The 26,747-nt window shown below is 36.5% G+C and overlaps 1 protein-coding gene across 13 annotated transcripts in view; it reads left to right on the plus strand.

The window, feature by feature from the left end:
* AGTPBP1 (ATP/GTP binding carboxypeptidase 1) overlaps window positions 1-23,271 on the plus strand; it is a 63,961-nt gene extending 40,690 nt beyond the window's left edge. For 10 of the 13 annotated variants that reach the window (XM_056324337.1, XM_056324335.1, XM_056324336.1 and 7 more), the window contains 5 exons: window positions 474-603; window positions 954-1,085; window positions 2,710-2,886; window positions 8,252-8,412; window positions 22,541-23,271. In XM_056324337.1, the coding sequence (XP_056180312.1) occupies window positions 474-603; window positions 954-1,085; window positions 2,710-2,886; window positions 8,252-8,412; window positions 22,541-22,718 (778 nt within the window). In that variant the 3' untranslated portion in view covers window positions 22,719-23,271. The other 3 variants (XR_008819398.1, XM_056324345.1, XM_056324346.1) reach the window with 3 other exon arrangements.
* The last annotated feature ends 3,476 nt before the right edge of the window (window positions 23,272-26,747 follow it).

A 26,747-nucleotide genomic window follows, 5' to 3' on the forward strand; every position in this document is an offset into this window, starting at 1 on the left:
TTTTAAATTTTTTTGTTTTTCTCACAGCTACTTGTGTTCTAGCAACTTCATGTTTCAAATCTTAGGTTTCTGGCTGATATTAGTCTTTATATTACAGAAGTCAAGACACCAAAACTGTAAAGATACCATATATTTGAAATTCCTGATTCTTGAACTAGCATTTGAATAGGATTGCAAGCCTTCAGTTTTAACAGCAAATAAGCAAGATTACATTTAATTCGTATAAGAAGCTACTTCTAATTTATTTTTAGGTTTTCTGTAATGTAACTTAACCCCCCCCCCCCCCAAATACTTCTATTGTTTGGCATGTTGGAAAACTGAAGTTTGTTTCTCACCAGACTCCTTCCAAAGAAGCACTGGTGACAAGGAAAACATGAGGTGGTGGGGGTGGGGGAGGCTTATTTAAAAGTATGATAATACAGACTACATCATGTGTTTTTCCACCCCCCCACCCCCAACCCCCCCCACAATAGCCACCGTTGCTCTTTAAGTGGAGAAGATTTAAATAGACAGTGGCAAAATCCAAATCCAGATCTGCATCCCACTATATACCATGCTAAAGGGTTACTGCAATATCTGGCTGCTATAAAACGTTTACCTTTGGTGAGTACGTGTGTGTGAGTAATTCTGAATCTTTTTAACCTTGTCTATGTAGCTAGTCTGTAAATCAAACATTTTAATATGTTTTTTTAAACTGTGTCACACTTAAATTCAACTTGGAGAACAGGTTTTCTGCAAACCTTTAGATCTAAATCTTTTTTTCTTTGCTAGGGTAGAAGGTTAAACCTTCCTTCAATGAATCCTACATTTTTTGTCTTAATGTGTAAGAGTTGTTTCCTGTTCCTTGGAACTTTCAACAGTGCAAATAAAACCTTTTATTTCTTCTCCTATGACTTTTATAAAATGTTATTTCCATATGTCTTGGCTTTGTTTTGCCAAATGATTTATTGTAGGTCTACTGTGATTATCATGGTCACTCCCGTAAAAAGAATGTATTTATGTATGGCTGCAGCATCAAAGAGACAATGTGGCACACAAATGTTAATGGTGCCTCTTGTGACCTGATGGAAGACCCTGGTTACAGGGTAAGTTTGACATTTATGCCTTTTTCAGTTGGCATGAATTTGGAATATACATTTCACACAACTTCCCAATATTATTCTGTGCACACAGTGAATTTATAGCATAAGCAGACTTGATTAGAACGGTCTCTTTTTCGTTCTGAGAGTTTAAAACATACACTAATACAGCCAAAGTAGAGTGTTTTTTTGGGTTTTTTTTTTTGTCTTTGTACCAATACATGCTTTTTTGTGTTCAACATTACCATTGTAATAAGTAACATGGCAGATATGCTTCTGTGCATTTGTAATTACTGGATTAAAAAAAAAAAAAGTGATTTAAGCATGGTAAATAATATTCTAGCAGACAGGGAAATAAAAATACTGAATTGCTGTGAGAAGTACTAAATTTGTGTATGGAAATAGGCAAGGTTCCTTTTATAAAGAGGAGTACTTAAGGCATGTGCCCCTAATACATATACATAACAAACGTGCACAAACAATATCCACTACATTGACTTAAGCTTTCAAAAATTGTGAAAGATTTAACGCGTTACCTGTTTCTTCTGTGTAACTCCACTGCCGCCTTGTGGCAACTGCGAATCTGTCCAGCCTAATGCCTACAAACCCCGTAATTTTTTTTGAGATGCATATTTAGTCTTTAAAAGAGTGTGAATGCACGTTAAAATGCTTGTTATGCATCCGTGAATGTAAATGAGTACAGATACTTTCCGATTTTTCCCCCCCTCAAATCTCCATCACTTTTAAAAAGAATTCTATGGCTCCTTCATTTTCTTGTGTGATTTCCTGGATGCTGAGTCTGATTCCATTCACATCTGCTGCTCAACACATTTATACGGGGCTTTGCCACTTCAGCGTGCACTACTATAGTGCATAAAAGACAATAGTCAATAAGAGTTGTAGGAAAAAACCAAAAACTTTTAGCTTCAAAAAGCCAGACCGAATGTTTGGGCAAGCTTACACTAATAATGGTATATTTACAATGGACACAGTAAATTCAAATTGGTCATGTGTTTTGGCTTAACTGATACAAATAAAAGCTGGAAAGAAGGTAGTCATTTAGCATTAGTGAAATACATACATTTGCATAACTGTTTTCTTGTCTGTTTCCAAAGCTGTCATTTAAACACTTACATTGAACTTCCAACTTCAGGAACATGAATCAATATGTATTTAGTGCTTTGCAGAACATGAATGAACTTTATGTATTAATAAAATACTGCATGTGTTAAGACTGTTTCAACAATCCAATTTGCAGTCCTAAGTAAGAAATTGAATTAAATTAATTGTATGAGGTATGTATTACATTTAACTTGAGCAAAGTTACTTCGGTGAATTAGGAGGACATGGTGATCACCTGAAGAATTCTGTATCCTAATGTTACCAACATGATTAACACTTAATTTTAGTGATTGAATCTAAAGAAGAGGACTTTAATAAGGGGGAAATTGCAGGCCTGTTGTCACTTGAAAACATGGGGTTTTGAAAACTCAAGGTGGAGGAATGTTTTCATTTTTTCTCTTTTAATTCAAATTGCAGCAAAATTTGCTTGTGATTGCATATTCCCCTCCCCCCAGTTCCATAAATGAAATAAAAGAATCACTGTATTTTTCCAAATTCTGTCCTGCAGGCACTTCCCAAGATTCTGAGTCAAACTGCCCCAGCATTCTGCATGGGCAGCTGCAGCTTTGTAGTAGAAAAGTCCAAGGAATCAACCGCGCGAGTTGTTGTGTGGAGAGAGATAGGAGTACAAAGGAGCTACACAATGGAAAGCACGTTATGTGGATGTGACCAGGGCAAATATAAGGTAAGAAAATATATCAGTTAAACTGTTCTTGCTTGGTAATTTCTCTCATTTGCGTCAGTATCGGGTTCTATAACCCTGCATGCTTGCTTTAAACACCTAAAATTCTTCTAAGATCTGTGTACGCAAATATTAGAGTGGAATGACATAATTTACAATATTACAGGTTACATAAGTCTTCATCTGTCACTTTACACCCCCCCTTCTCACACCCATATAGTATGTTGTGCTTATTGGCTGTTTTAACAAGATTAATATTAAATACTGCTTGTAACACTATATGTATGCATGTAACTAAAAAAATCATAACTGTTCTTTCCAGTAGATTAAAATTGGGTAGTAATAAACCCCAATACTAGAATAAAAGATTCCTTTTCACATGGCAACTTCAGACTATCATGGCAGTTCATGGTTCTTCAGCAGACATTTAGTAGTGTCCCTTACAGAATTTTCTTGTGTAGCTGCAGAAACAGGCTTATAAATCAAAATGCTTTAATATCAGGCTACCAGAACTGCAAATTACACGTCTCTGAACTCATCATAGTTGTTTGACTTTGTGACTTAAAAATTATTTTCAATTTGTCTCATTCAAAAGCATTAACAGGGCTGGATATTTGAAAACAAAACATGACCCTGTTTGTGGTTTCTCACTAGTAGAAAACTTACTTAAGAGGAAATTTTCTTAGGCAGAAAACCAGGAGAACCACTGCCCTAATATCTAATCTTAAGCCTTTGTTACTGGGTTAAATTTAGCTACAAATTGAAGCAAGTTTTTGGAATGAACGTTCATGGAAGAAGTGACAGTTTCCTCTGCTTGAAAACAGAATTAAGGAATGCTAATCAAGAAAATAACCACAAACTTTAAAAAGGTGCTCTTGACAAAAAGAGGAGGGAGGACAGAGCAGGAACAAAACAAAAAATTGAAACATGGTATATTTAATATATTAATATATGCTCCAACACCAGTGCTTATCTCCTTAGAAGAAAAACATATTTTGGCAGGAATTTGAGGAGGTCTGTAACTACTAAATGACTAAGTTAATTTTGTCAGTTAACAGAAGCATTCCCACTATTGTCAGAATATTCCATTATTTCTCAGATTACGTCATTATGGAGCTTTAAAAAAAACCTCATCCAGCTTGCTTATTTTGAAGCTTCTAGGATATTCTTATACATGAACCTTGATGGCTTTAGCAGTGTTGCTGCAGAAAGTTCTTAAGAAAGGTGAATTGAAGATACTTTGTGGATAAACTTGCAAGATGCTTAACCTGCAAAGCCCTTCTTCAGTGAGGGAGGAAAAAAAAGTCTAAATTCTGTGGAAAGGTTCTTATTCAAAAAGATAAGAACATTCTTCTGTGTAATATAAACTAGCTAATGAGATCAAATTGTTTTGTCATTCATTTTATTTGGAATAAAACAATTTGTGAGGTCTTAAGCATCCTCTGAATGTACAGGAAGATTCTTCATTTTTTCTTCAAAACAGTAATGCTTAGACTTCCTAAGAAAGGGTATCTAAAAGTCTAAGATGACTAGACAAAGAGCAACATCTCTCCAATGAAAAGGTCAAAGAGATGAAAAGGCTTAGGCTTTTTTTTTTTTTTTTTTTTTTTTTTTTGTGTCTGGAGGGCGTGGGACCAGCAACTCTGTGAATAAACTTGCGGTATGAGTTAGATGACATATTTCATAATATGTTATTTCAAAATACAATCCACAGAGAGGAGTTAAACTGTAGAAGTTTCCTCCCTTCCTATTCCGATCCCAATGGACATGACAGTTCAGATCTGAGGAACTGGACTGTGTACTGTGGTCTGAAGCACTTTTCCAGTCTTCTTGTTTGGCATCATCGCTGAATTTTGTTTTAAAGCACAAAGAGCATTACTCAACAGTTCTGTTCTTTGTGGAAGAAGTGCTCGGTCTTTGCCAAAGCTGGATAATACCAGAACTTCAATTTTTGGTTCTGCTAGACTATTTCTAGCCAGAACTGAGATTAGTAATTCTTACCTGAATTTAGGATCCCTAGTGACAGAGTTATCTCTGGAAGCAATCTCGTTTTAACTACCTGCATGAGTGAGTCTTCCTAGCGTGTTGAGAATTAGTGCTGCAAATACTGCTCAGCCATCTGCAATTCAAGATACCGAAAAGCAAATGTTCAGGTGAAAGGATGCTCCAAGATCTACTCTGGAGCATAATTAAGATGCCAAACAAAAGCACAATTTCTTCAATAATTCAAACCACCTGAAAACTGAAATCACTCCCTTTCATGATTGGAGATTAATATGTTTGGGAGTATTACTACTTTTTTTTTTTTAAAAAAAGTTATAAAGAAGATTTTGTTATCTGTCAATTTAATGATGCACATAAAGAGAAGACTTTAGGAGATGAAGATTCAGTCAATGAACTTTGTCAGTTACCATGATTCTTCCGTCTCTAGATTTTGAGTTCTGAAAAATGATCGCATCTTTGTAGCCTCTGCTGAATAAGAAAGCAGAAGAACAAGATGATGTTCTACTGTCCAACTGACTTCTCCAAATCTTAGTATGGCTGTTTTCAATTTATTAAGTACATGTTACAGTAATATTCTTCTCAACTTAAGGTCACAGTCCATTGTGCTTTTGTTTTGCACCTTTGCTTTCAGGTAACAAAGTTCATCACTGAAACTCTGTGTTCATGTGAAGGTATTTTTGTGACATGCTTAGTAAAGAAGACTTCAACCAACCATCTAAAATGTTACTGTCTAGCAGAAAGACAGTTGTATAAAATGTAAAAGAAAAAGGAATGAAATTCAGTGCATGGTTTTAAAAAGAAAATAAAACCAAAACCAGCTACTTTCAGTGCTTAAAAGCTATGTTTCTGACACTTAAGGAACTTTAACAGGCCACAGCTAAAAGTACTAGAGCAACAGCTGAAGGTGATTAGGAGATCAAGAAGAGGAGTGTAATTAAGGCTTCGGTGAAAATGAATTTCACTTCAGGTTCCTTAGGGCAACTATTTATTATTATTATTTCCTGAAACAGACTTTGCGTCTCTTGTTTCATGGAAATTAAGAGATTTGGCTGATGGAAGAATAACAATAGGTAAAGAAATCTGTTATGTGCCAGCTGTGTGGTATTGCATTATGATTTAAAGAAATAACAGAAACAAATTTAGATTTTGGCATAGGCTTTTACAGCAAGTATGTAGGCCCTTCAGTGTAATAAGTTCAAATTTTATCATCCAGGCATTTCACAGTTACCTACCTCCAATCTGATCCATTTAGGTCTTTCTAGTTATGTCTTCTTTCTGCTGTGCTGAAAATAGAGACACGGAACATGCACACGCTATTTATCTTTCTAACAATTGTCTTTGCACTTTCTTTCATACTGTACTTTTGTCCTTTTTTGACTGAAAACCACTCCTATTACACTGTCCATAAGGAGTCTGTGAACTAACGGTAACTTCTTCAGCAACAGATATAGACAATGATTGGAAAATTTTCTGAACCATCAAGTTGTGCACGTTAGTAATCTGTGTAACAGTGAGATTACTGTTACCCTTGTCCTTCCTTTTCTGCATACTTGTTGCCTCTTGTCCTTAATGTTATTTTAATCTTTTTGGGGCAGGGACTGTCTTCCTGTGATTAGCGTAGTGGAGCCCCAGCTATGATTGGGGTCTTCGAAAGTTATTGACGTGCAAATAAATACAAAACAAAAACAAAAAATTGGCCTCTGTGGATAAGGTACTGCACTGGGAGTGAGGAGAACTGATTTCTGTTCCCAGCGGGGTCAGTGACATGCTGAGAGACACTGTGCAAATCGCTTCAACCCTCTCTGCCTCCATTTCTCCATCAGTAAAGTGAGGATAATTCTTCCTTTATTAATAAAGTGCTTTGAAACCTACAGCACAAAAGCATTATAAAAGAGGTAAGTAGTATTACTATTAACAATAATACTCAAATATCCAACTCTTGCTCACTGCTGACAGGTTGCTGTACCATTTGACTGGAGGATGGCACTGTTTAGATTAGTGGATGCAGCTTTAGCTTTCTTGTTACTAAAAAACACCTTCTTTACGAAGACTACTGAGGAAAAAAAGAACTTGCAAGAAAAATAAAATCAAACTTTCCATTTATTACGTGTGTATATGTTAAAAACAAAGTACATGAAGAATGCGCGGACTGTATCATTTCTGGAGCAACAGAACACTTTCTTTTAAATGTTCCATTTTAAAATACATCAGTGTGACAACATATGCAAAGCTTATGTGTATGTTTTTTAGTGTTTAGTAAAAAAACCTCCTACTCCGTTCTTTTTGCTTCATGTATTTTCCTACTTGATGACTTAGTTCACCACCAGTTCCTGGTTCTTCTGCTTCCCTGCTTCTTTTGTCAAAGCTCCTTTTTAACTCTTCTTTACCTTAAGAGGCTTAGAAGATCCAAACTAAAATCCTTTTAAATTTTCCTGAGATACAGAAGTTGTAAAGGAGGAGGTTGAGTTGTGTTGTGACATTGAATTTGTCAGTGTATATACTGTCAGTACTAGTAAATTCCATAATTGTTGAGGATCACTCTAGAATATCATTCTCTTGTCATAAAGTAGTTAAGACCGGAGGTTCTGTCCTTACGTACTGCACTGCTAGCTAAATTAAAAGTGTAGAATTATCTGACAGGAGGCTTTATCACAAGCATCATATTCTCTGAGTTTACGTAAGTTATACCTCCTAAAAACTCTTTGCAGAGGAAAATGCCTTGGTATATCATTCAAGTTAGAAAACAACTATGGGTTTTGATACTTTGTTGTTTTTAATTACTAAATGTGTGAATAAATGCTTTCAGAATTAACACATGTATCCTCTAACTTATAGGAGAGGAAGAGATGTTTGTATCAAGGAGTAACTTGCCTTAAATAGTCTTATTTATGTGTCAGAACATGGCAATGAACTTGATCATAGCTACGATATGAATTTGCTAAATTTTTTCATTCTGATGGAACTTCTGCTGAAGAATCTTGTATTTGAAATTACTACTTATATATTTTTCTCAGGTTTTAAACATAATTTTTACTTACAAACTTGGACACGATACCTGCCTCTTTTCTAATGCCACTGGGTAAAATCCTGTTAATATGGATGTGCCAGAAGTGTAGACTATTAACCTCCAAAGAAATGTGGAAGTGTCCAGAAGTGTCTGTTCAGCCTTAGAGGAATGGTGTAGATATTCGCTGAGTTTTCTCTGATACTCTTAAGTGTTTACAGGTCTTATTTGTTCTGTCTTTAGAGCAAGCAAGTCTATTAAATAAAATAACAAAATGTATTTTAAACAGTAATCCTGCAGTATGTCTGGGTCCATTTGCATGTACCTATTTTATATTTTTAAATCTTATTTTTAAATTAGGGATTGCAGATAGGGACAAGAGAACTGGAGGAGATGGGAGCAAAGTTCTGTGTTGGCTTACTGCGTTTAAAAAGAATGGCCTCACCTTTGGAATACAACCTGCCTTCTAGTCTGTTGGATATTGAAAATGAACTGATTGAGTCAAGCTGTAAAGTGACAAGGTAGTACACGTTTATTATATTTACTTTTTTTCTTTTTTCCTGTTCAGGAAAAATTGCAGTTCTCAAGTGACATAAAGATTCTCTCAAAAATATTCTTCCACTCATCAAAAAGAATGTTGATGTGTTGTGACCCGTTAGTGTAACAATAATCTGAATATATTGGATACTTATTGTGTTAATTCAATTGCTTCACATTTTGAAAATAAACAGTAAACACAGACTGTATGTCACATTTGTTGCTGGGGTAAACACTGACAATTTTAGTGTCATTGGGGAGTTACTACATGCAGTAAAACGCAGTAGGTCTTAGGTCTCAATTGTCTGAGAGCATTTTTTTTCTTTTTTTCTATTACTGGCTACAGCATTAAAGATTTACTTAGACCAACTTGAAGTATGTGAGTTAAAGCACTGTAAGAACTTTGATGTTTATTTCTTCCAAACTTTTTTTTTTCCCCTCTGGTAGAGATACAAAACAACATTTAAAGAATTTAAAACCTGTGAAATAATGTTTGGGTCAACAAAGAAATGTATTATGTCTTTTTCATAGCTAGCTTATTAAGTTGCCAATTCTTTAAGCTTTAGACAGGCCTGCCAAAGTATGCATACTATTGCATATTTCCATTCATGTAATTCATAACTCAAGTAGCGACATGTACATGGTAATAGGGGATGCACAACAAGTAAGCTATTTCAGATGTACAAGCATCTCTTTCTGAAAATCTGGTTAGAGGTTAAATAACGCGGAGTTCCAGACTTCAGAAAAGCTTTGAATTTGAAAAGATTTACAACTGTAATATATTACCACTTGGCATACTTAGAACCAGAAATGTTTTCATAGTGGCCTTGGCTGTAGCTCCAACTTAGCTAAAGCAATACTGTAGAAATTTGAGAGGAGAGATGAAATTTATTATTGGTTTTGTGGAACTGAAAGAAGAAGGTGCTTGAGACTAAGACTTTATCATTAAATGCTAGACTAATGAGCAATTTGTCTATAGACCATGCAAAGCTAGCAGAGATATGGGAGGACATCTGTGGTACCCTATGGAAGGGGGAGATGATGTTTATTTTAGTTCCAGCATTTAAACACATAAGTGTTACCAGAATGTGAAGTACTGAGAAAAGCTGGAGCTTCTGTTCAAGCTTAACATCTACAGGTAGTAACGGAAGTTGAAGTATAGGCTAAAAGGTGGTAAGAACAATAGGAGTAACAATAGGAGAGTGTCTTAAAGAGGTAGTTGAAAGTATATAAAGAGTAGGTGTGATGGGTAGGTATCTACCACTCCAGTGATGGTTGTATCCCTCAGTATCACTTGCTCACTGGTACAGCCTTAGCATGCTTGTAATGGCCAGATTTTTACTGTTGGATCAAGTTTTGTGCTTGGCTAAGGCTGAGTTAGTGATTCCTGGAAGAGATAGGATCAGAAGGCAGCTTTGGAATAACCCACCCCCACCAGCATGTAAGCCTCACTGAAGCATGGGTAGGCTCACTGGGAGAGAGAGTGTCATATGGCAGATGCTGAAAAAAGAAGAAGGTGCTCTACAGCTATTAGAACAGCATTAGCATGATGTCTCCTGGGCAGCTGAAACACAGCATTTTAATCACTAAGAATGCCTTGGTGATGTTTACTGTACTAATGTAACGTTGATACCAAAGCAATGGTAGCAGCAGAGAGCAGCACTCAGCATTTATAATATTTAGTGTATCACTCTAAAGTTTCATTGGAGGTTGTATGCTTTACTGTCAGCCTTGTAAGATACAGTTTGAAAATGCAAATAAAATGTCCATGTCCTTGGTTTTGCAAGGGTAAAACCATATTCCACTATCTTTATAACGTGTTAAAAAGCCCCAACAAAGTGGAGGGTGAGGGGCAGGGGACAGGGGTAAACTGTGAATGGTTTTGAACTCTTTTATTTTTTTCTTTCATTCCTTGCATTGTTTTGAGAAGTTGGCCGTTAGAATAATTATCTCTTTGCTCTAAAAAGTCTCTTGCTTTTGTGTGGCATAGTAGTTTAATGAGCAATACTATAGGAGATTAGCACAGAAAATCTGCTTCCTCTGCTGTTATGCTGTGGGCTTAGATAATTGATCTTCAGGCAACTGTGGAAAGCAGATGTCTTGTCATGAGGTTTTGGATTAGGAAAACAGATTCAGTGGGTTTTGTCTCATGGACAGGGATCAACCTAAGGGAAAAAAATTAATTGCTTATGTATAGTTTTATATGTATTGCCAGGGATTCTGGATCTGTATTGTTTGAAGGTAATCTGTTTAGGATTATTCTTAAATATTTGTGGAGTTTACTGTCTCAGACATTTCAGTTGTTCTTTGGGATGAAATGTAAGTGTTGACAACAGAGGCTAAAACTTGAGAAATGGAACTTGTTAACTGCTAAGGAAGTGTGTAGATGCTTGAAAAAAGTTCTACAGAGCACCTCAGATACATTCCTTCAAATAAAACTGGTGAGCAAGGGGAGATGTTTTACACTGTAAAGCTCTTGAAAGAAATCACCAGATGGAATTCCGTCTTTATGGTAGAGGAAGTCTTACTACAGCAAATAAAATTGTTGTGATTACAGTTTTCCTCACAAGGCCTTTATCAAAATAAAAAAGGAAACTGGGAGAAGAAGAGGAGGAACCAAAGTGACAGCTGCTTTCAAATACAAGAAGTCAAGTGCAAAGAGCCTGTTCCCTTTAGAGCAGATGGAACAAGGAGCAATGGCCTTAAGTTACAAGGAAAAGACAGTCTAGGCTTTATGTAAAAATTCTATATGGAAGCAAAAATGAAGTTCTGGAATAGTCATCTGCGGAAGTTGCAGAGTAGGAGATTAAGAATGGTATAGACAGGCTTCTGTCTAGAATAGCAGTGGGAATAGCTGAATTAGCCTTAATGCACAGAGGTACACAGAAGGGCTGTGGCAAACTTCTTCACCAAGTATCATACTTTAAATCATTTATTCATAAATACTAAATAGTTAAGACTCTCTTCTGTTAAAGCATTGCCTTACAGCATTCTCTCAAATACTTGCATGTAAGAAGGAAGTGCCTATGAGGGACCACATGGAAAAAAGCCTGGAGACCCTTTCTGGGAAGTAAACATGCTGGGGTGCCTCTTTGAAGCGCCTCCACAGTCATGTGTGCAGCACAGGGGCTAAATATGAGGAGTTAAAGATCTGTGTGCAGTTGCAGGGCTATGATCTTTTTGCGATCATGGAGACATGATGAGATGCCAAGAACTAGAATGGTGCAGTGGAGAGCTACAGGCTCTCTAAGTAAGGACAGGCTGGGAAGACAAGAGGGGAGGTTGCCCCTTATGTGAGACAGCAGCTGGAATGCATGGCAGTCTGCTTGGGTATGAATAATGAGCCAGCTGAGAGCTCATGGGTGAGGATTAAAGAGCAGATCGCTCAGTGTGACATGGGTGGTGGGTGTCTCCTGCAGGCTGCCTGACCAAGAGGAACAAATGGATGTGGCCTTCTACAGACAGCTAAAAGCAGCCTCAAGTTTGCAAGTCCTGGTTCTCGTGGGGCTCTTCAACCACCCCAGTATCTGCTGGAGGAACAACACAGCAGGGCATAAGTGGCCTGGTTTCAGCTGGGATAGAGTTAATTTTCCTTTTAGTAGCTCGTGCAGAGATGTGTTTTGGATTTGGTGTGAAAACAATGTTGATGGCACGCTGATGTTTTTAGTTGTTGCTGGATAATGTTCATACTAAGTTAGGGACTTTGGTTTTTCAGGCCTTGCCAGCCAGAGGGCTGGAGGGGTGCTAGGTAAACTGGGAGGGGACACAGCCAGGGCAGCTGACCTGAACTAGCCAAAGGGGTATTCCATACTGTGGGACGTCATGCTTGGTATATAAATTGAGGGGGTTGGCCAGGGCTTGGAATTTTACTTTCCTTTCTGATTCTCCTCCCCATCCCTCTGGGTGAGTGAGGAGTGAGCAAGTGGCTGTGTGGTACTTAAGTTACCAGCTAGGGTTAAACCACGACAATAAGCAATCCAGGAGCTTCCTGGAGAGCACTGATGACAGCTTCTGGACCCACATGATACAAGAGCCAACAAGGAGAGATGCTCTGCTGGATCTGGAACTCGCATACAAGGATGTGCTAGTTGGATGTGAACATTGAAGGCAGTCGTGGTTGCAGTGACCATCAGATGATGGAGTTCAGGTTCCCACGAGGAGGGAGCAGGGCAAAGTTCAGTCCCCATAGCATCTGCCAGAGAGCTAAAGACACATTAGAATGTCAGGATGAGACAAAAAAAGGGCGAGGAGTCATGCACCAGCCAGCCTTCTAACATAGCACTTTGTGTGAACAGATGCACAAAAAATCCAGTTCTAAAGATACTTGAGGGAAGGAAATAAAGTAACTATAGTTCTTGACCTTCTTTCCATGGTAGTTGGGGCAGAAGCAATTTGCTGTGCTTTACCACTCAGGTTAAAGTTTTAACTGCTCTGCAAACTGTAGACAATTAGGTACAATTGTGGTAAAGAATTAGATAACTGTTGTCTGGATTAAATGTTAGTTCTAGATATTACCTTAAACTAAGAACAGGATTACTGCTTTTGAATATTTCTGAAACTTCCAATAGATCCGCACAATCTTTTATTGAGAGAGATTTTCCTGTTTCAGTGAAGCTAAACTTTACAGTGAAGGTAATGGTTATGGTCCTGATTCTGGAATAGGATCTCTGTAGTCTGGACACAAGTTTATCGGCTTCTTTGAAAGTATGTACAAGCATAAACATAATCTTTCGGATTTAATGGTTCTTCCGTTTTTGACTTACAAAGCACATTGCTTATGACGGGTGTGAAAGTGCCTCCAGTGAATGAAGGTTGTTAGTGCTTTGTGTTTAATAACAAACTTGAGTAACACTAGATGAAAAAAGGAACAAATGGGAAAGTGAGTTGTTTGCTGTTTTGAAATAAAGCAAATCCTGGAGAGAGGGATATGAATAGATATGCCTATTTTGAACTTCCTTCTCCAGCTAAAATACGTCACTAATCCAGCTAGCTCTAGAAGAACTATTATGTACTAACATGAATTGCATGTAAAGTACTACCATGCTGGGGGCAGGGAGAAAACTGCCTCTGACTTGATTTGTATTTTGTTGCTGGGAGTGAGGGGCATGGAAACTGTTTTCTACTAGCAGGTGTTGTTTGGGTTTTTTTCCTGAAAGTACTAATAAAAGACTTACTACTGCAAACACTCCATATAGTTGGCTTGGCGCATAGAAGCATAGATGAAAAATAATGAGGCTTATACTACGGTTAATACTATTGAGACTGTACATGGAAATGTTTATAATCCTGTTATGTGAGGAGGGTAGCTGGTACTGGAGGTTCAAAAAACAGGAAGGTTCAGCCTCGATCCCAAAAGACGAGTTCACGAAAATCACAGAAGTGATTGTACTGCAAGACAAAGTTGGAGAGAAATCATTGAATAACTTAATTCAATGCTTTGAAACGGAATTTGTATATAGAACAAAATAAATAAATATTTTCCCCTAATAATGACATGTGGGTGTTACACAGCTACAGATGGTGAGTGTCAATAACCAAATGCTTCTGCACTAAAGAAATTAATGCAGTGGAAAAAAAGGTATCAGATTCTATATATGTTACAGTTACAATTTTTATCAGATAAGGAACATTGACATAAGATATATCTAACTTTATTGGAGAAGCCTGTTTAAAACTATATAGATTTTCCTAATGTCTGATGGCTTTGTTCCTTAAGTTTATTAAATGTAAGTCTACTTTAATAACACTAAAATAGTAAAATGTGTAGCCTAAAGTAGAGAAAATAGATATCTTGCTCTCATTATTCTTTTAACAGCACTGTGAGAATCTGTGATGGAAAAACTAAATGTGTAAATTCCAACAACTTCTCTTTAAAATGAGGTATTCAGACTGAAATAAGTTTTGTGTTTGTACCTGACTCTCTGTATGTTCTGACCAGATCTTAAAAGTGATTCAATAATTAAATTGTCTATACAGAGATTTATTTCTTTGAATTCAGTGGAAATGTTTGGTATTTAAAAAGCGGGATTGGAATCAGACACTTAATGAGGAATATTTTTCAGAGAAAAGTGCAAACTGTACTGCTGTCTGTCACTACTGGAATATTGACCTAATATCACACTGTCATCTTTTTCAAGTGTGAATTTTCTTAAACTTTATGTGTAATCACAGCAGCTTTATGTAGAGCTGCCGATTTGTCTATACCTGCTGATGCATTATCAAACAGATTTTTTTAAACAAAATTACCTAAGCAGTTATCTCTAATTAAAAGCACTGAAAAATATTTAAGTACTTAATACTTAGCCTGGCAAAATGTTCCTCTAGTAAATCTAGAATAATGTAAGTAGATTTATATTTTTAAAATGATACTTTAATGTTCTTCTGAGACAGGAGTGACCCATCTCTGTGCATGACAATAGGAAATCGCTGGCCTGATAATTTTAATTTTTATTTAAAATATCCTTTTTATTTTGGAAGTTGTGTTGTGTCCTATAGAAACTATATACCTACATTATTTTTGCATAAGGAAGAAGCTATGATTTTGTTCACAGTACTTCCACTATTACCAATAAAAGTGCCTTGCCTTGTAATCATTTATGTTTGCACATTATCTTCTTTCATTCTTTGCTGAAGGGGTTAATACTGCCATAGGTGGAATTGACAGATGGTCCGACTTTATTTCCGGAGGCTCAGGAGCAGAGTTCTGCTGTATACCTTAGGCCATCAGACTTTTCCTCAATTACTTGGAGAAGTCTGTCTTAGAGCAGAGCAGTTTTATTCTGCTGCCCAACAAATATGCCCATATGACAATTAGGCCTGATATCCCTGGTATCCAAGTTTCCTGTCTTTGGTAGCACCCACCGCATGTCTCAGCAGAAAGTTGAAAACCTGTAATGTTTGTCAGTGATGGGGAAAGTCTCATGTTATTTAACTTAAGGGACTGGCTTGTATTCGGAACTGAAACACGTACTGTAGAAGAGGTTATAGTTAAACAGCAGCTCTTTTATGGGATAATGGAGATACCGTGTTCCTCTATTCTGTGTGTTACTTAAAATAAATCTTAACATAATAGTCCTTTTTAATTAATTCTATTGCAATCCACCTTGTACTGTCTCAGGAAGTACTGGACGATAGTGTAGTAGATAGGTATTGATGAGAACTCTCCTCAACAAACAAAAAAAAACAAATGTAAAAAGATGAGGAATATTCAGATTTTAACAGCTGAAGAAAAGTATGGTTCAGCATGGATTTTCCCTTGGCCTTTCATAGTTGGGTTTTTTTCTTGGGTGGGTTTGGGTTCTGCTTAAGCAGTATTTTTGTATGACCACTGAACGAGTTTTCAAGGTTATGCTCTATTTCCCTGGTACAGTGAAAAGAAGATGGACACTGCCCTCAAGAGGTTGCAGTTCTCTCATATTTCATAATCGTAATTTTTCTTGTCATCTTGGGGGTGTGAGAGGCACTCCAGAACATTTTGTTAGAAGGCTACAACTACCTTACGTGGATATGATGAGTACCAGCTCCTAGTGATAACTCTAACAAGGCTGAGCAAAACTCTTGAGCTTTCCTGTTCCCACTTCCCAGTCCGATGATGATGAAATACAGAGATGCCCATGGCTGGTATTTCTAAGTACTCTTACAGCTGAACCAGGGCGGGGTGGGGCTCCCTATCTGTGTGAGACCTCACTGCTCTTTGGAGGAAAAGTTTGCTTGGTAGGGTTTTCTTACTTTGCACACGCCCACCCCCCCAAGGATTTGGCTTCTTTGTGCAGCAGAAACCCCTCTTTTTGTAATGAACAGGAAATAGATTTTAATTTTTTCTATTTCTTGGTGCTTTAAAAAACAGGTTTCTATTAACACCTCTTAAAACCTGTATGCCAAAACTGTGAAATATGTTGTCAATTTGTCCTTTGATTCAAGCCTTGTATCTAAAGTGCTGAAGTTTTAGTGTTTCTGTACTGTTCTAGACAAGATATTAAAAATACCTATCAGCTGAGGTATCTATTTATCAGGTCTCTGTTCACTTGAGTGCTGGAAATGAAATGTACAAGGAGCCCTCTTGAGTAAAATGTATAAAGTTGATTGCTGTTCCCCTTCAGAGGCAGTCATGGTCAGAAGATAAGTCACACAATCCCTTGCTTTATATGCCCAGACTTCCATTCCTGTCATTTTTCATTTTCATTTATGAAAATGACATCTGGAAAGAAAGTCCTGCTTGTACTTTCCTTGGCTTACATGATTCGCTGCTCATTACTTACCATTAGAGATTAATTGCTTACCAATAGAGATAGAAGGTACCTACAGAAAATAAAGAGTAAAAAAAATCATTAATAAAGTATAGATGAGAATAGTTTTTCACAGCTCTAATTCCCTCTAATGTTAGAATATATCAATGAATAAGATTGTAGTTACTTCCTTTATATTTTGTATGTTACTGGTACTACTTTCTACAAACCCACAATTTTAATGCTTTAGAGGATAAGCAGACAAGTTTAAACATTCAAGTCTAAGCACACAGAAACACTGCTTTTATTTTTTGCAAATGATTTTGAGGGTTTCTCAATTTCTTTTTGTTTTTACTGGTTGTACTTAAAATGACCAAGCAAATGTTAATATTTTAAAATGTGCCTCCAGTATTTCATTACACACAGGCTCAGTTTCCATGAGTTCATTTTGAACCATGTCTGAAACATATTTCACTTAAGAAAAATAAAGCAATAAGTAAATTATTTCCCTCTGGCAGTGCACTTTAACATTGTAAGTGATGAATTAAACACTTTATTTTTTTTTAATTATTTTAAACCCATTTGCCAATGTTTCCCCCCCAGTTCCAAATGGAAAAGATTAGACCAAATGTAGTACTGATCTTGTAGTAAGAATTATAGTTGTTAAGCTGACAGGTTTGGTAGGGTCTGCATGCAATGAAACAAAAACACGACTGCAGTCATAACTGTTAGGACTTAACTGGAATTACCCTTTGTGCAATATCTTGGCTACTTTTTGGAAATTCTAGTTGTTTCATTGGTTGTTTTGAGGCTCATTGGTGTGTTCTAGAACATAGCGTATTTTTGTTAATTTGATTTAATTATAGCAGAGAAGCAGACTGAGCTTTGGGGACCCAGCATGTCTGGAAAATGGTAGGGAAAATAGACTGCCAAAAGGAGCTGTGGGAAAGAAAAAATGTGATGCAAAAACCATTTCCTGCACTTAGTCTTACACTTGAGAAAAGACATCAGACTGATGGGGCAAGGAGTGAGGGGTACATGCAGTGATAATATGTCCAAGAACTTCTTGCAAATGGTCTGTCTCCAAGATGCCAGAAGGAAACTGGATTTGTTCTACTGTATTTCCCACCCTCTTAATAACTCTTAAACTTTGCCCAGACACTTGCATACTTCTAGTGTTCTTTACCTGGAAGTGAAAGTTTTTCCTTCCTACTCTCCTGCAGTGTTTTAGATTTTCTTAGCCTCTCTTCCAGTACCTTAGGTTTACAACTTAGTTAAAAAGAAGACGGCTTATGCTGCAACTTTTGTTCTGTCTGTCCCTTTCAGAAGGCTGAAAGAAAAAGATGAGACCTAGAATTCCATTTGTGGGCCTAGTGGTGCCTTTGACCTAAGTGAAAGTGATTGCTTTTAATGCTGTGTAGGCTGTAGCACTGGAGTACGGTTTGGCTTCTCTAGGGCAAAATAAGGAAACTAGTAATCTAGAAAAAGAAAAAAAACCAAAAAAACCAAACCAACCACAAATAGGAGGGGGGGGGGGGGAAGAAAAAGTGGTGAACAGCTTATATATTTTTTATACCGTTTTTCAAGCTTTTCCAAATACTAGTGTGGGCTACAATCAGTGATTTTTGAGAAAAACACATAGGTGAAAAGCTCCTGAAGGGGACAGCACATGTAGCTGCATGTGTGATGTTGCCTACTGTAGCAGCATTGCTGATCCCTAGAAGAGAATATAGACCCTGAAGGGAAATCAAAAGTAAAAGTAAGGAGAAATGATTCCTTTGTGATACTTTCTGACTCTCTTTCTCCTCTAAAATTTTCCTTCCCCTGGCAATGCAGTTTTAAAAGGAATCATTAGTTCAGATGTCTTTTCTCCTTCCTTTCCGAGCTCCCCAAGTAGTTGCAGTTCTCCATAGTTTGGCAGGGAATATTTCTTAATTTTTACTTCCAAAGTTTTAAAATGTATACAGTTCCCCTGTAGTCTTAGAAAACTGCTGATCTCCATGGGGTTGAAATTGGGTAATGGTTGTGTCTGGCTTGTGGATTAATTTCTCTGTAATTGAGTCATATGGATAATGAAAAATCCAAGTATATCTTTTGAGGGACTAATAAAACTTTTCAGTTTGAGAAAATGTACCATGTTAGTGAACAGGTTTATTTTTTAATATGTTTGGAGCATTAATGACAATAAGAAAAAACCTAGTAAACTATTGTCATTTAAAATCAATAATTAAAATATTTTCTAGAAAAAAATTGCATTAATTCCAAAATTCAGTGTGTTCAATGGTAAGTGATGTAGAAAATACTCTGTTTTTAAATGAAGGGGAGATTCTTAAAATTCTTCATAAGCATGAAGACCACAGTATTATATTGTGTAATTTAATCAGGTGTGTAGGAGTTAATTTTTTTTGCCCATAAAATGTTGTGTAAGTAAAATCTTCAACACTTCAGGTTTTCATATAGTATTCTCTTTTAACTGTCATGACTTTAAAGAAAATACACAGATTATGGTATCCCTTACATTACAGAACTGTAGTTTTGTGATGAACAGCCTCTGCTAACCTGAGTAAATTAATGGTTTCCTTTTGAAAAGTGGGAGGTGTAGGGGTAGAGGAAGAGGGATTATTGAGCAAGTTAATTAAAAACAGCCCGAGGGAAAAGTTAGGAAATTAAATCCCATAGAATCAGCATGATGGCAGCTAAAAATATGTTGTCACAAGATATGCTGTGGGTGGGGAGCAGCAGGGAGGCAAATAAAGAATTTGATTAAACAGCAAGAAGTTTATTCAGGTGTTTTGATTTCTGCATTTGTTGTGACCCAGCCTCAGTAAAACAGTGGAGTAATATTTACACTTTGTAGATTCATGCTAACCTTCAGAATAAGAATTGCTGGAAAGTTAAATATCCAAGATTAACATTTGCTACATCAGAAGAAAGCATGCCAAAGGAAAGCAAATTACATGAGTGGCTACGCGATGCAGGCTTTTCCTTTGAATGTAGAAAGTACTTAGATACCATATTGTGAGGAATGAAGACTCAAGAAAAGGAAAGTAAAAAATGATCCTAATAAATATAATTATTATATTTATTTTCAGTAATAAATAATTGTGGAGTTGTGGTGCATTGACCTGGATGGTAGTACAAAGCTACTCTTTTTATGAGTACTACTCTATTAATGAGGCAGATTTCAGAGCCAGCTTCTATGTTAAAGATTTATGTAGCTGTGAAAGTAACATCTGTTGATCTATTCTAGTGGTACTTTTTCTTGATTCAGGAAAGTGATTTATAATATTGATTTTTATTTTATTAAATGGGAGATGTGAATGAAAAGCATCTCTCCGTTTTGGATGAGAATTTTGAATGTACACATGCCAGAGCAAATACATAATATGTGTCACATTAGACACACTGACATAAAGACTCTGCACAGTGGCTGAATTTCTAGAAGTTAGGGATGTGCCTACATGTTTACACATATGTGAATCAGTAACAATTCATAAAAATGTAAGAAAAATATGTTTAGCAAATACCTCTGTGTTTTTCAAGACAATATAAGATACAACATATTATATGAACTAACAAGCCACTTTGAAGACTTCAGCTACGTGGTTTGCTTGTGTGTCCATTTCTGTGGTTTTTGTCCCTAAAATAGGGGGTTTTTAGTTCCCTTTTTTTTTTTTTAACTAGATCAACTAGGTGAGTTTGATTTCCAAATAACAGCACCTATGAAAAAGTGGATAAATTTTTTTAAGAGCTTTACGATACTATATTGTACCTCACTAACATTAATTTCTGTAAGTGCTACTGTAATGCATTAACATCCCATTGTCAGTGGTTAATAAAATACTTGTCATTGACATAGCCCGTTGTAGTTTTCTGTACAGGTATTCAGAATTACTAGTTAACAGTGGACTGACATTCAGATTTAATGGCTCCATTTCCAGTGAGTTGAATTACACAATCTACCCTGCAATTCCAGCATGCATTGCTTGCGTACGAAAGCTAACAGATCAATATCGAGTTATGCGATTAGAAGCAGAAGTTGCAAGAAAGCTGTGCACTTGTGGAATGCAGTACATTTGGTGAAGTTCCTTTCGTTTTGTTCTTTAAATAAAGGAAACATTTAAACTTTTTGTTCTTTAAAAGAAGTGTTGGTAGGTGGTGACTTCCTTCCGGTAGAAAGTGTCACAGGATAAAAGCACTGGAAAACTATATTCCCTTGCTGGTTCTACCGTAGGGTCTTCATGCAAAGCATGTATCCTTATGGTATGTTGGGTTCCCCACCTGAGAAATGAAAGAGGTGCCTTAGCAAAGATACCGGGTTATTTTCCTCGCTCTTTGTCTCTCCTAAATGGAAACAATGTTTGATGAACCAACATAGTGGGTTGTTGCCTTAGTTAAAGTTTAAATAATCTTTTTATTTATTTATTTATTTAGTTTTATGGAGCATTCTGTTTTGCATGGTTAATAGGTATGACCTTGTTCAGTGAGCCATGACACAGATTGTTTTAAATGTAAATCCAGAAACTGACTGAATGGAGGTTTTTATAATTTATTTTCTTAATAATTTAGTCTTCTGTACTTTTTTTTCATCCTAAGCTAAGACTAACAATTCTTCTCATCTGTTCTTCTCCTAGTATTTGAATATTTGTCAACAGCACAAAACAGTACAGTGTAGCATGTCATTGAAGCTACAGGTAGAGGAAGAATACAGTGAATTTTATTTAAATTGAATAGAGACTGCATTGCAGATTTCAGCTGGTCCACTTAAGCTCATAAAACACTTTTAGAAAGAATCAGGCATTAATCTTTTTGATCATAAAGCCACAGCCAAGCTAGGCTGTTGTGTGCCTTCAGACAAAATTCATCAAAAGCGATATGCAAACATTTCTACAGGTACCTGTGATCTTTCTCAATAAGAACATTCTCACTGTTTTGTATGAGTATATGGGGTTTCTGTATGCTTTGATTATTAGGTAAAATGCATTACAAAACCTTCTTAGGACTTCATCTGAATATAAAATTACTTATGAAATATTTAGGAATACTTAGTGCTTTTAAGCAGATTGCTTTTTTATGTCCCATGGGAGGTTAGTAAAACTGCGTCTGGAAAACACTTCCCCCCCGCCCCGTTCTAAGGAGGTGAGAGGATCAGAAAATTGTGTTTTAATCTTTATCCAGTTAACACTAAAGGTGTTAGTCCTTTTTATTCTTGGAGGCCATTAGTTAAGGGCATAGACCATTCCATGGACAGTGGCTCAGTTCCTTAAATCTGCTGCCTCTGAGTTACAAGGCTTAACATATAAATTTTAACTGTGTGCAAGTGTGTGAGGACGTGGTGTGAGTCAAGCGATTCATATGGGAACTTAATCTTAGTTGTAGGCGTAAACGTGACTGGTTATTTTGTCATCTCTGATATACACAGTGTAATTGCTCACAGTGCTTTTCAGTATAATGTGTGTTTTAATAAAATACAGAAGTTTCCCAATTGAATTTTTAAACTCTTCTGTTTTTCAGTTTGTTTATACCTCATAGCAACTGTTGTTTATGTAGTCACATTCTTCTGCAAAGTTTTCTGATACTGCTATAATTGTATGATTTTTTTACAGGCCATTAGTGTAGGTCTATAACATGTAGCTAATTTGTCATGGCACATTTGGATAACGTGTTGTGTATGACTGACTAATTAGCTCAGTGTCTTACAGAAGTGTTTTTGGCTCCCAGTTGTTTTATGTGCAATTAAAAAATCAATACTATTTCAGGTAAACTGCCCCTTTCCTGAAGTAATTTTTGGATTATTTTATGTCAGGGTAGGGACACGGCATGGTCTGAATGGATTATTCCAAGTAAAACTTTTAAGATGATTCATGCAACTTCTTGTTCATTATAGCCCCACTACATATGTTTTGGATGAAGATGAGCCTCGCTTCCTTGAAGAAGTTGATTACAGCGCAGAGAGTAATGATGATCAAGACATTGAATTAGCTGATAGTGCGGGTGATTATGAGGCAACTAATCAAGAAGATGGACTTTCAGACTCAGATTCAACAAGGATACTCCTTCCCTGAACCAGCTTTGCAGCCAGTAATAGGAAATTAAGTATCCTGAATTTTCATATTCAAATACTTCCTCACTATTGTCTACTAAGGGGATATGCTTAGGAAACGCAAGTAACTGCAGCCTGCCTAGCTCAAGGACAATAAATATTTCTGATTCCTGATAAATCTGTATTTGTTTTATTTAAGGAGTTCTGTGTTTCCTTTTAGCACTAAATAGATAAATTTATTTACCAGTTCATTTTCTATTTAAACAGCACCGCATGGCATTTTGTGTCCTTAAACCCTGTCTTCAGAAAAATGCATTATAATTTGTGGTGTGTCAGAGTACAGCAACTAATTCTTTGTGGTTCGGTTCTTTGGGTTGTTTCCTGAAAAATACTCATGTACAGATTTTCTAAATTAATTTGTGTATGTGTGTGTTTATGCGCGTGTGTATACTGAGGTGAAGAGGTTATTTTTCAAGATTATTTCAAAGATACTTGATGGTGTTTGAAGTAATGTAGTGCCTGCTCTGGAAATACTCAATAATTACTTGCATTAAAAATGAAAAAGTGATGTATGAGTTGTTGTACTTGTTTCTTGCTTCTGAGGATTGTATGGTTTTGCCACAGTACTAGGTGAAAATACGTGTCTGTTCACAATTCAGAAATTTGCACACTGACCAATGCAGCCTGTGCTTACAAGAACTATATGCTTGTATAAAACTCTTTCACATATATTGGTATGTGAGGTTGGGGTGTTTTATGCGTACATGACTGCAGGAAGTGGTTAGATATGTACACTACACAAATGTTCAGTTACTCAGTTGCTCAGGTTTTTTTGTTCAGTTCTCATGTAGTTAAAAAGTGGTTGCTTTACTGGGGGCACATTGACTCAGTTCAAATGCTTGAAGAGGGAAGATGCATTTTGGTTTAAACATCTTTTGCCTGGTCTCAAACCAGTGTCAACCCTGCTCTGAGGAGACTGGACTGTAACTTGCTGAGGTCTCTTCCAGCCTGAATAATTATGCTGTGATTCTGTATTCAGTTTATGGAGTCAAGCTGTCAGGCATGGAATTTACAATTCATCTTCCTCTGTCATCTACTAATTCTTATTGCCTGTTGCCTCTACTTAGAATAAGATGAAGTCTTATGAAGTCTTACCCCATTGTTTACAGAACTGACATGTTTTGCAATAAAAGATATTTTTCCAAAATTATTTTCACTTGATGTCATCTAATTGTGGCTTTCATTTTCTGCCGCATGTGTGAGGGCTTTAAGAGCATGAAGAATAACACTTCTAAGTTACAGCAGGATTTTAACTGATGAGAACTTTGTGTATGTTTAAATTATATTTTGGAGGGGAAGGGTGCCTTTGGTAGAAGGATGAAAAATTTTAAAAAAATTAAAATTAAGAGAATTAGCTGTGTCAATGATTCTGTGTCAGGAGATGGATTTTCACCAGGATCTGCTGTTTCAAATGTAGCATTGTTTGGTGATGCTTGTCTGTACCATCCCGATTCTGAAACTGGGGAAAGGTTTTTGATCCCTTGTTATATGCTGCTGTATTTTTGTTTAAAGGCTTAATTTTATGTCAATAATCGCACAGTTTTGAGATGTAAGGGTATAATGGAAACATATACATTCTTGTCCCTTTATAAGTTTCTCTCTCTAGCAAAAATGATCATTCCTTGTGTTCTGTGAACTTCATACTGTAAATAAGAATGTTTATGTAATACCCCGTTGAAGAGAGGAGCCCTCTGCATTGAAACAATAGAGGAATTTGGCCATCTGCCAAACAGAAGGATTAATCTTGCCACAGAGAATAAACTCTCTTTAAGTCTGCCCAGTTAGAGCAGTGCAGAATGCTCCTATTGCTGTGTGAGTCTTATACTAGTTATCTACATAAGTAGATTTTCATCCTTGAGGACTTATACTTCAGTACCTAACATAAATAATTTTTACTTAAATTTCAGGGGATGCAGGATGCCACATATTAGTTAACTCCATTGTGCATTTCTCCTTATTTTTCATGTGAATCTGTATTAATTCTGGAACACTTATTTTCATACTACAGGCAGGACTAGAAATGATTAGAAACAAAATTTAGAAGGAATTGTGGCTTAGCAGTACAAAATCATAGTTTCATCCTTAGTAAATATGCATATATTTTCATGTCATGTCTTACACAGCTTTTAGTCTGTGCAAAGGAGGAGTTATGAGTGATTTATAATGGCTCAGGGTAAAAGGCATTTTTCTAAAACAACGATGTTGCGTTTATACATTAGATTCTAATGTACTTATACATTAGATGAGATATATGTGTTTGATTAGATGAGATACCAGTCTGGCAATTGTGGGTCTAAACTTCTACCAGCGCAGCTGTGATGCAAGAGTGAAACTTTGTCCTTATCTTACACATTGTTGAAAATGCAAAGGCCGTTACCTCTCACACTTCTTAATGTGCCTTCTGAAAGGCTCAGTCTCCGTTTGTGCTCACAGGGAGGCCAGTTCATGGGAAGAACTGTCATAGTGGTAGCTGCTTCACACCATTTATCCCTTGTCTACTACATGTTGCCATTGTTGCAGTGGTGGTGGCAGACATACGCTGGTATCCTTTTTTTGTCTGTTTTGGTGGGGAGCTTGGTGTTTAGCTGAAAATGGAATAGATGAGGCTTGAGCACACGCTCCATTCTGTTACTATGGCATTCACCAGAATGGATAGCAAAGAGTGGCAGCTTCTTGAACTGTCACAGATCAGTCACCTAGCATGGCCTTTATTTTATTCATTGGCATTCCAATGTGTTTCTGGTTCTAGATGATGCTCTTTACTATAAGCATGACTTGATTATGTATAGGAAGATATTCTTATATCTTTTTCCAGTAATAACAACAAATAAGGTTATAAACAATAATAACATCTGCGTTATTTACTGTCTTGCATCTAAATAATTGCTGGATGATGAATTACTTGATTCCCTTTTCAGGTGTAATTCAAGTTGCAGCACAAATTTTGGTATTGTGTCTTCACTGGTGATATCCCCTGCTGGAATGTAACTTACAGCTAAGACTGCAGTTTGTGCCAAAATCTTGCCTGGTCATTTTTGGAGGTGAATTTCTTTATCAGGGAGAATGGGTTTAAATCTCAAATAAGACCACAGTAGCAGTAAACACTTCACAAAATGCAAAAATTCAAGGTTTCAGATAGTTTCTATTGTAATGCTGTGATAGATATAAATGTTGCAGTGTTATTATGCATGGCCCAAATAACAATACTTATTAATAAAAGTATGCAATAAAGAATTAATGACAGTAACTTTGCTTCCCTATTATTGGCTAGTAATGTTTAAAGGATTTCTCATCATAGCATTTGCAGCAATGTACCTACCTGTAAGAACGAAGGTGTGCTTAGCCTGTCAAAAAGGAGGATGTTTTTGTTCTTTGTCAAACTGGTGTGCTTCAGGCTTGGAGTACCATTTGCATATTAATGAATTGAATTAAAGCTCTTTTAAAAACCTTGATATTCATCAGTGTATGTAAAACTTACAAAAAACGTTGGATGAACCACAATGAAGTCCATTGCAGAGCACAGAGAAGAGGAGAGTCTTTTGGTGAGTCTTTCCCTCCTACACAGCTAACAGACTTTTAATTTGATCTAGGAAAGGCACAAGTTTATTCCTCAGTAAGTCACTCCTTTACAATTCAACTTTGACTGCAGTTGAGGACTAAGTTATTTTTACTGTTTATATTTTTGCAGTAGCAATTTAAGATTTGAGACAGTTTTTTGAGGGAAGGCTTAAGGTAAAAGCACATCTTGTAGTTGTGTGGAGCTGTCTAAAAAGAGCAAGTGGTTACTAGAAATCATAAATGTCACTTTTGCAAATACACATGCAGTTTACTTAACTGTGTCTGTCATGTTAAGTTTAACACCTTCCTTCACAAGCTCTGTTGTCCAAACTGTGGTGGAGTGGAGAAGAGTCACAGTGACTCTTAAACTAGTCTAAGGACACCTTTCTTTGATCTTAACTGTTTCTAAAGCCATCAGAATGTAAAGCATTGC

The sequence above is a fragment of the Falco biarmicus genome, chromosome Z, assembly GCF_023638135.1.
Source record: "Falco biarmicus isolate bFalBia1 chromosome Z, bFalBia1.pri, whole genome shotgun sequence".
Classification (NCBI taxonomy): Eukaryota; Metazoa; Chordata; class Aves; order Falconiformes; family Falconidae; genus Falco; species Falco biarmicus.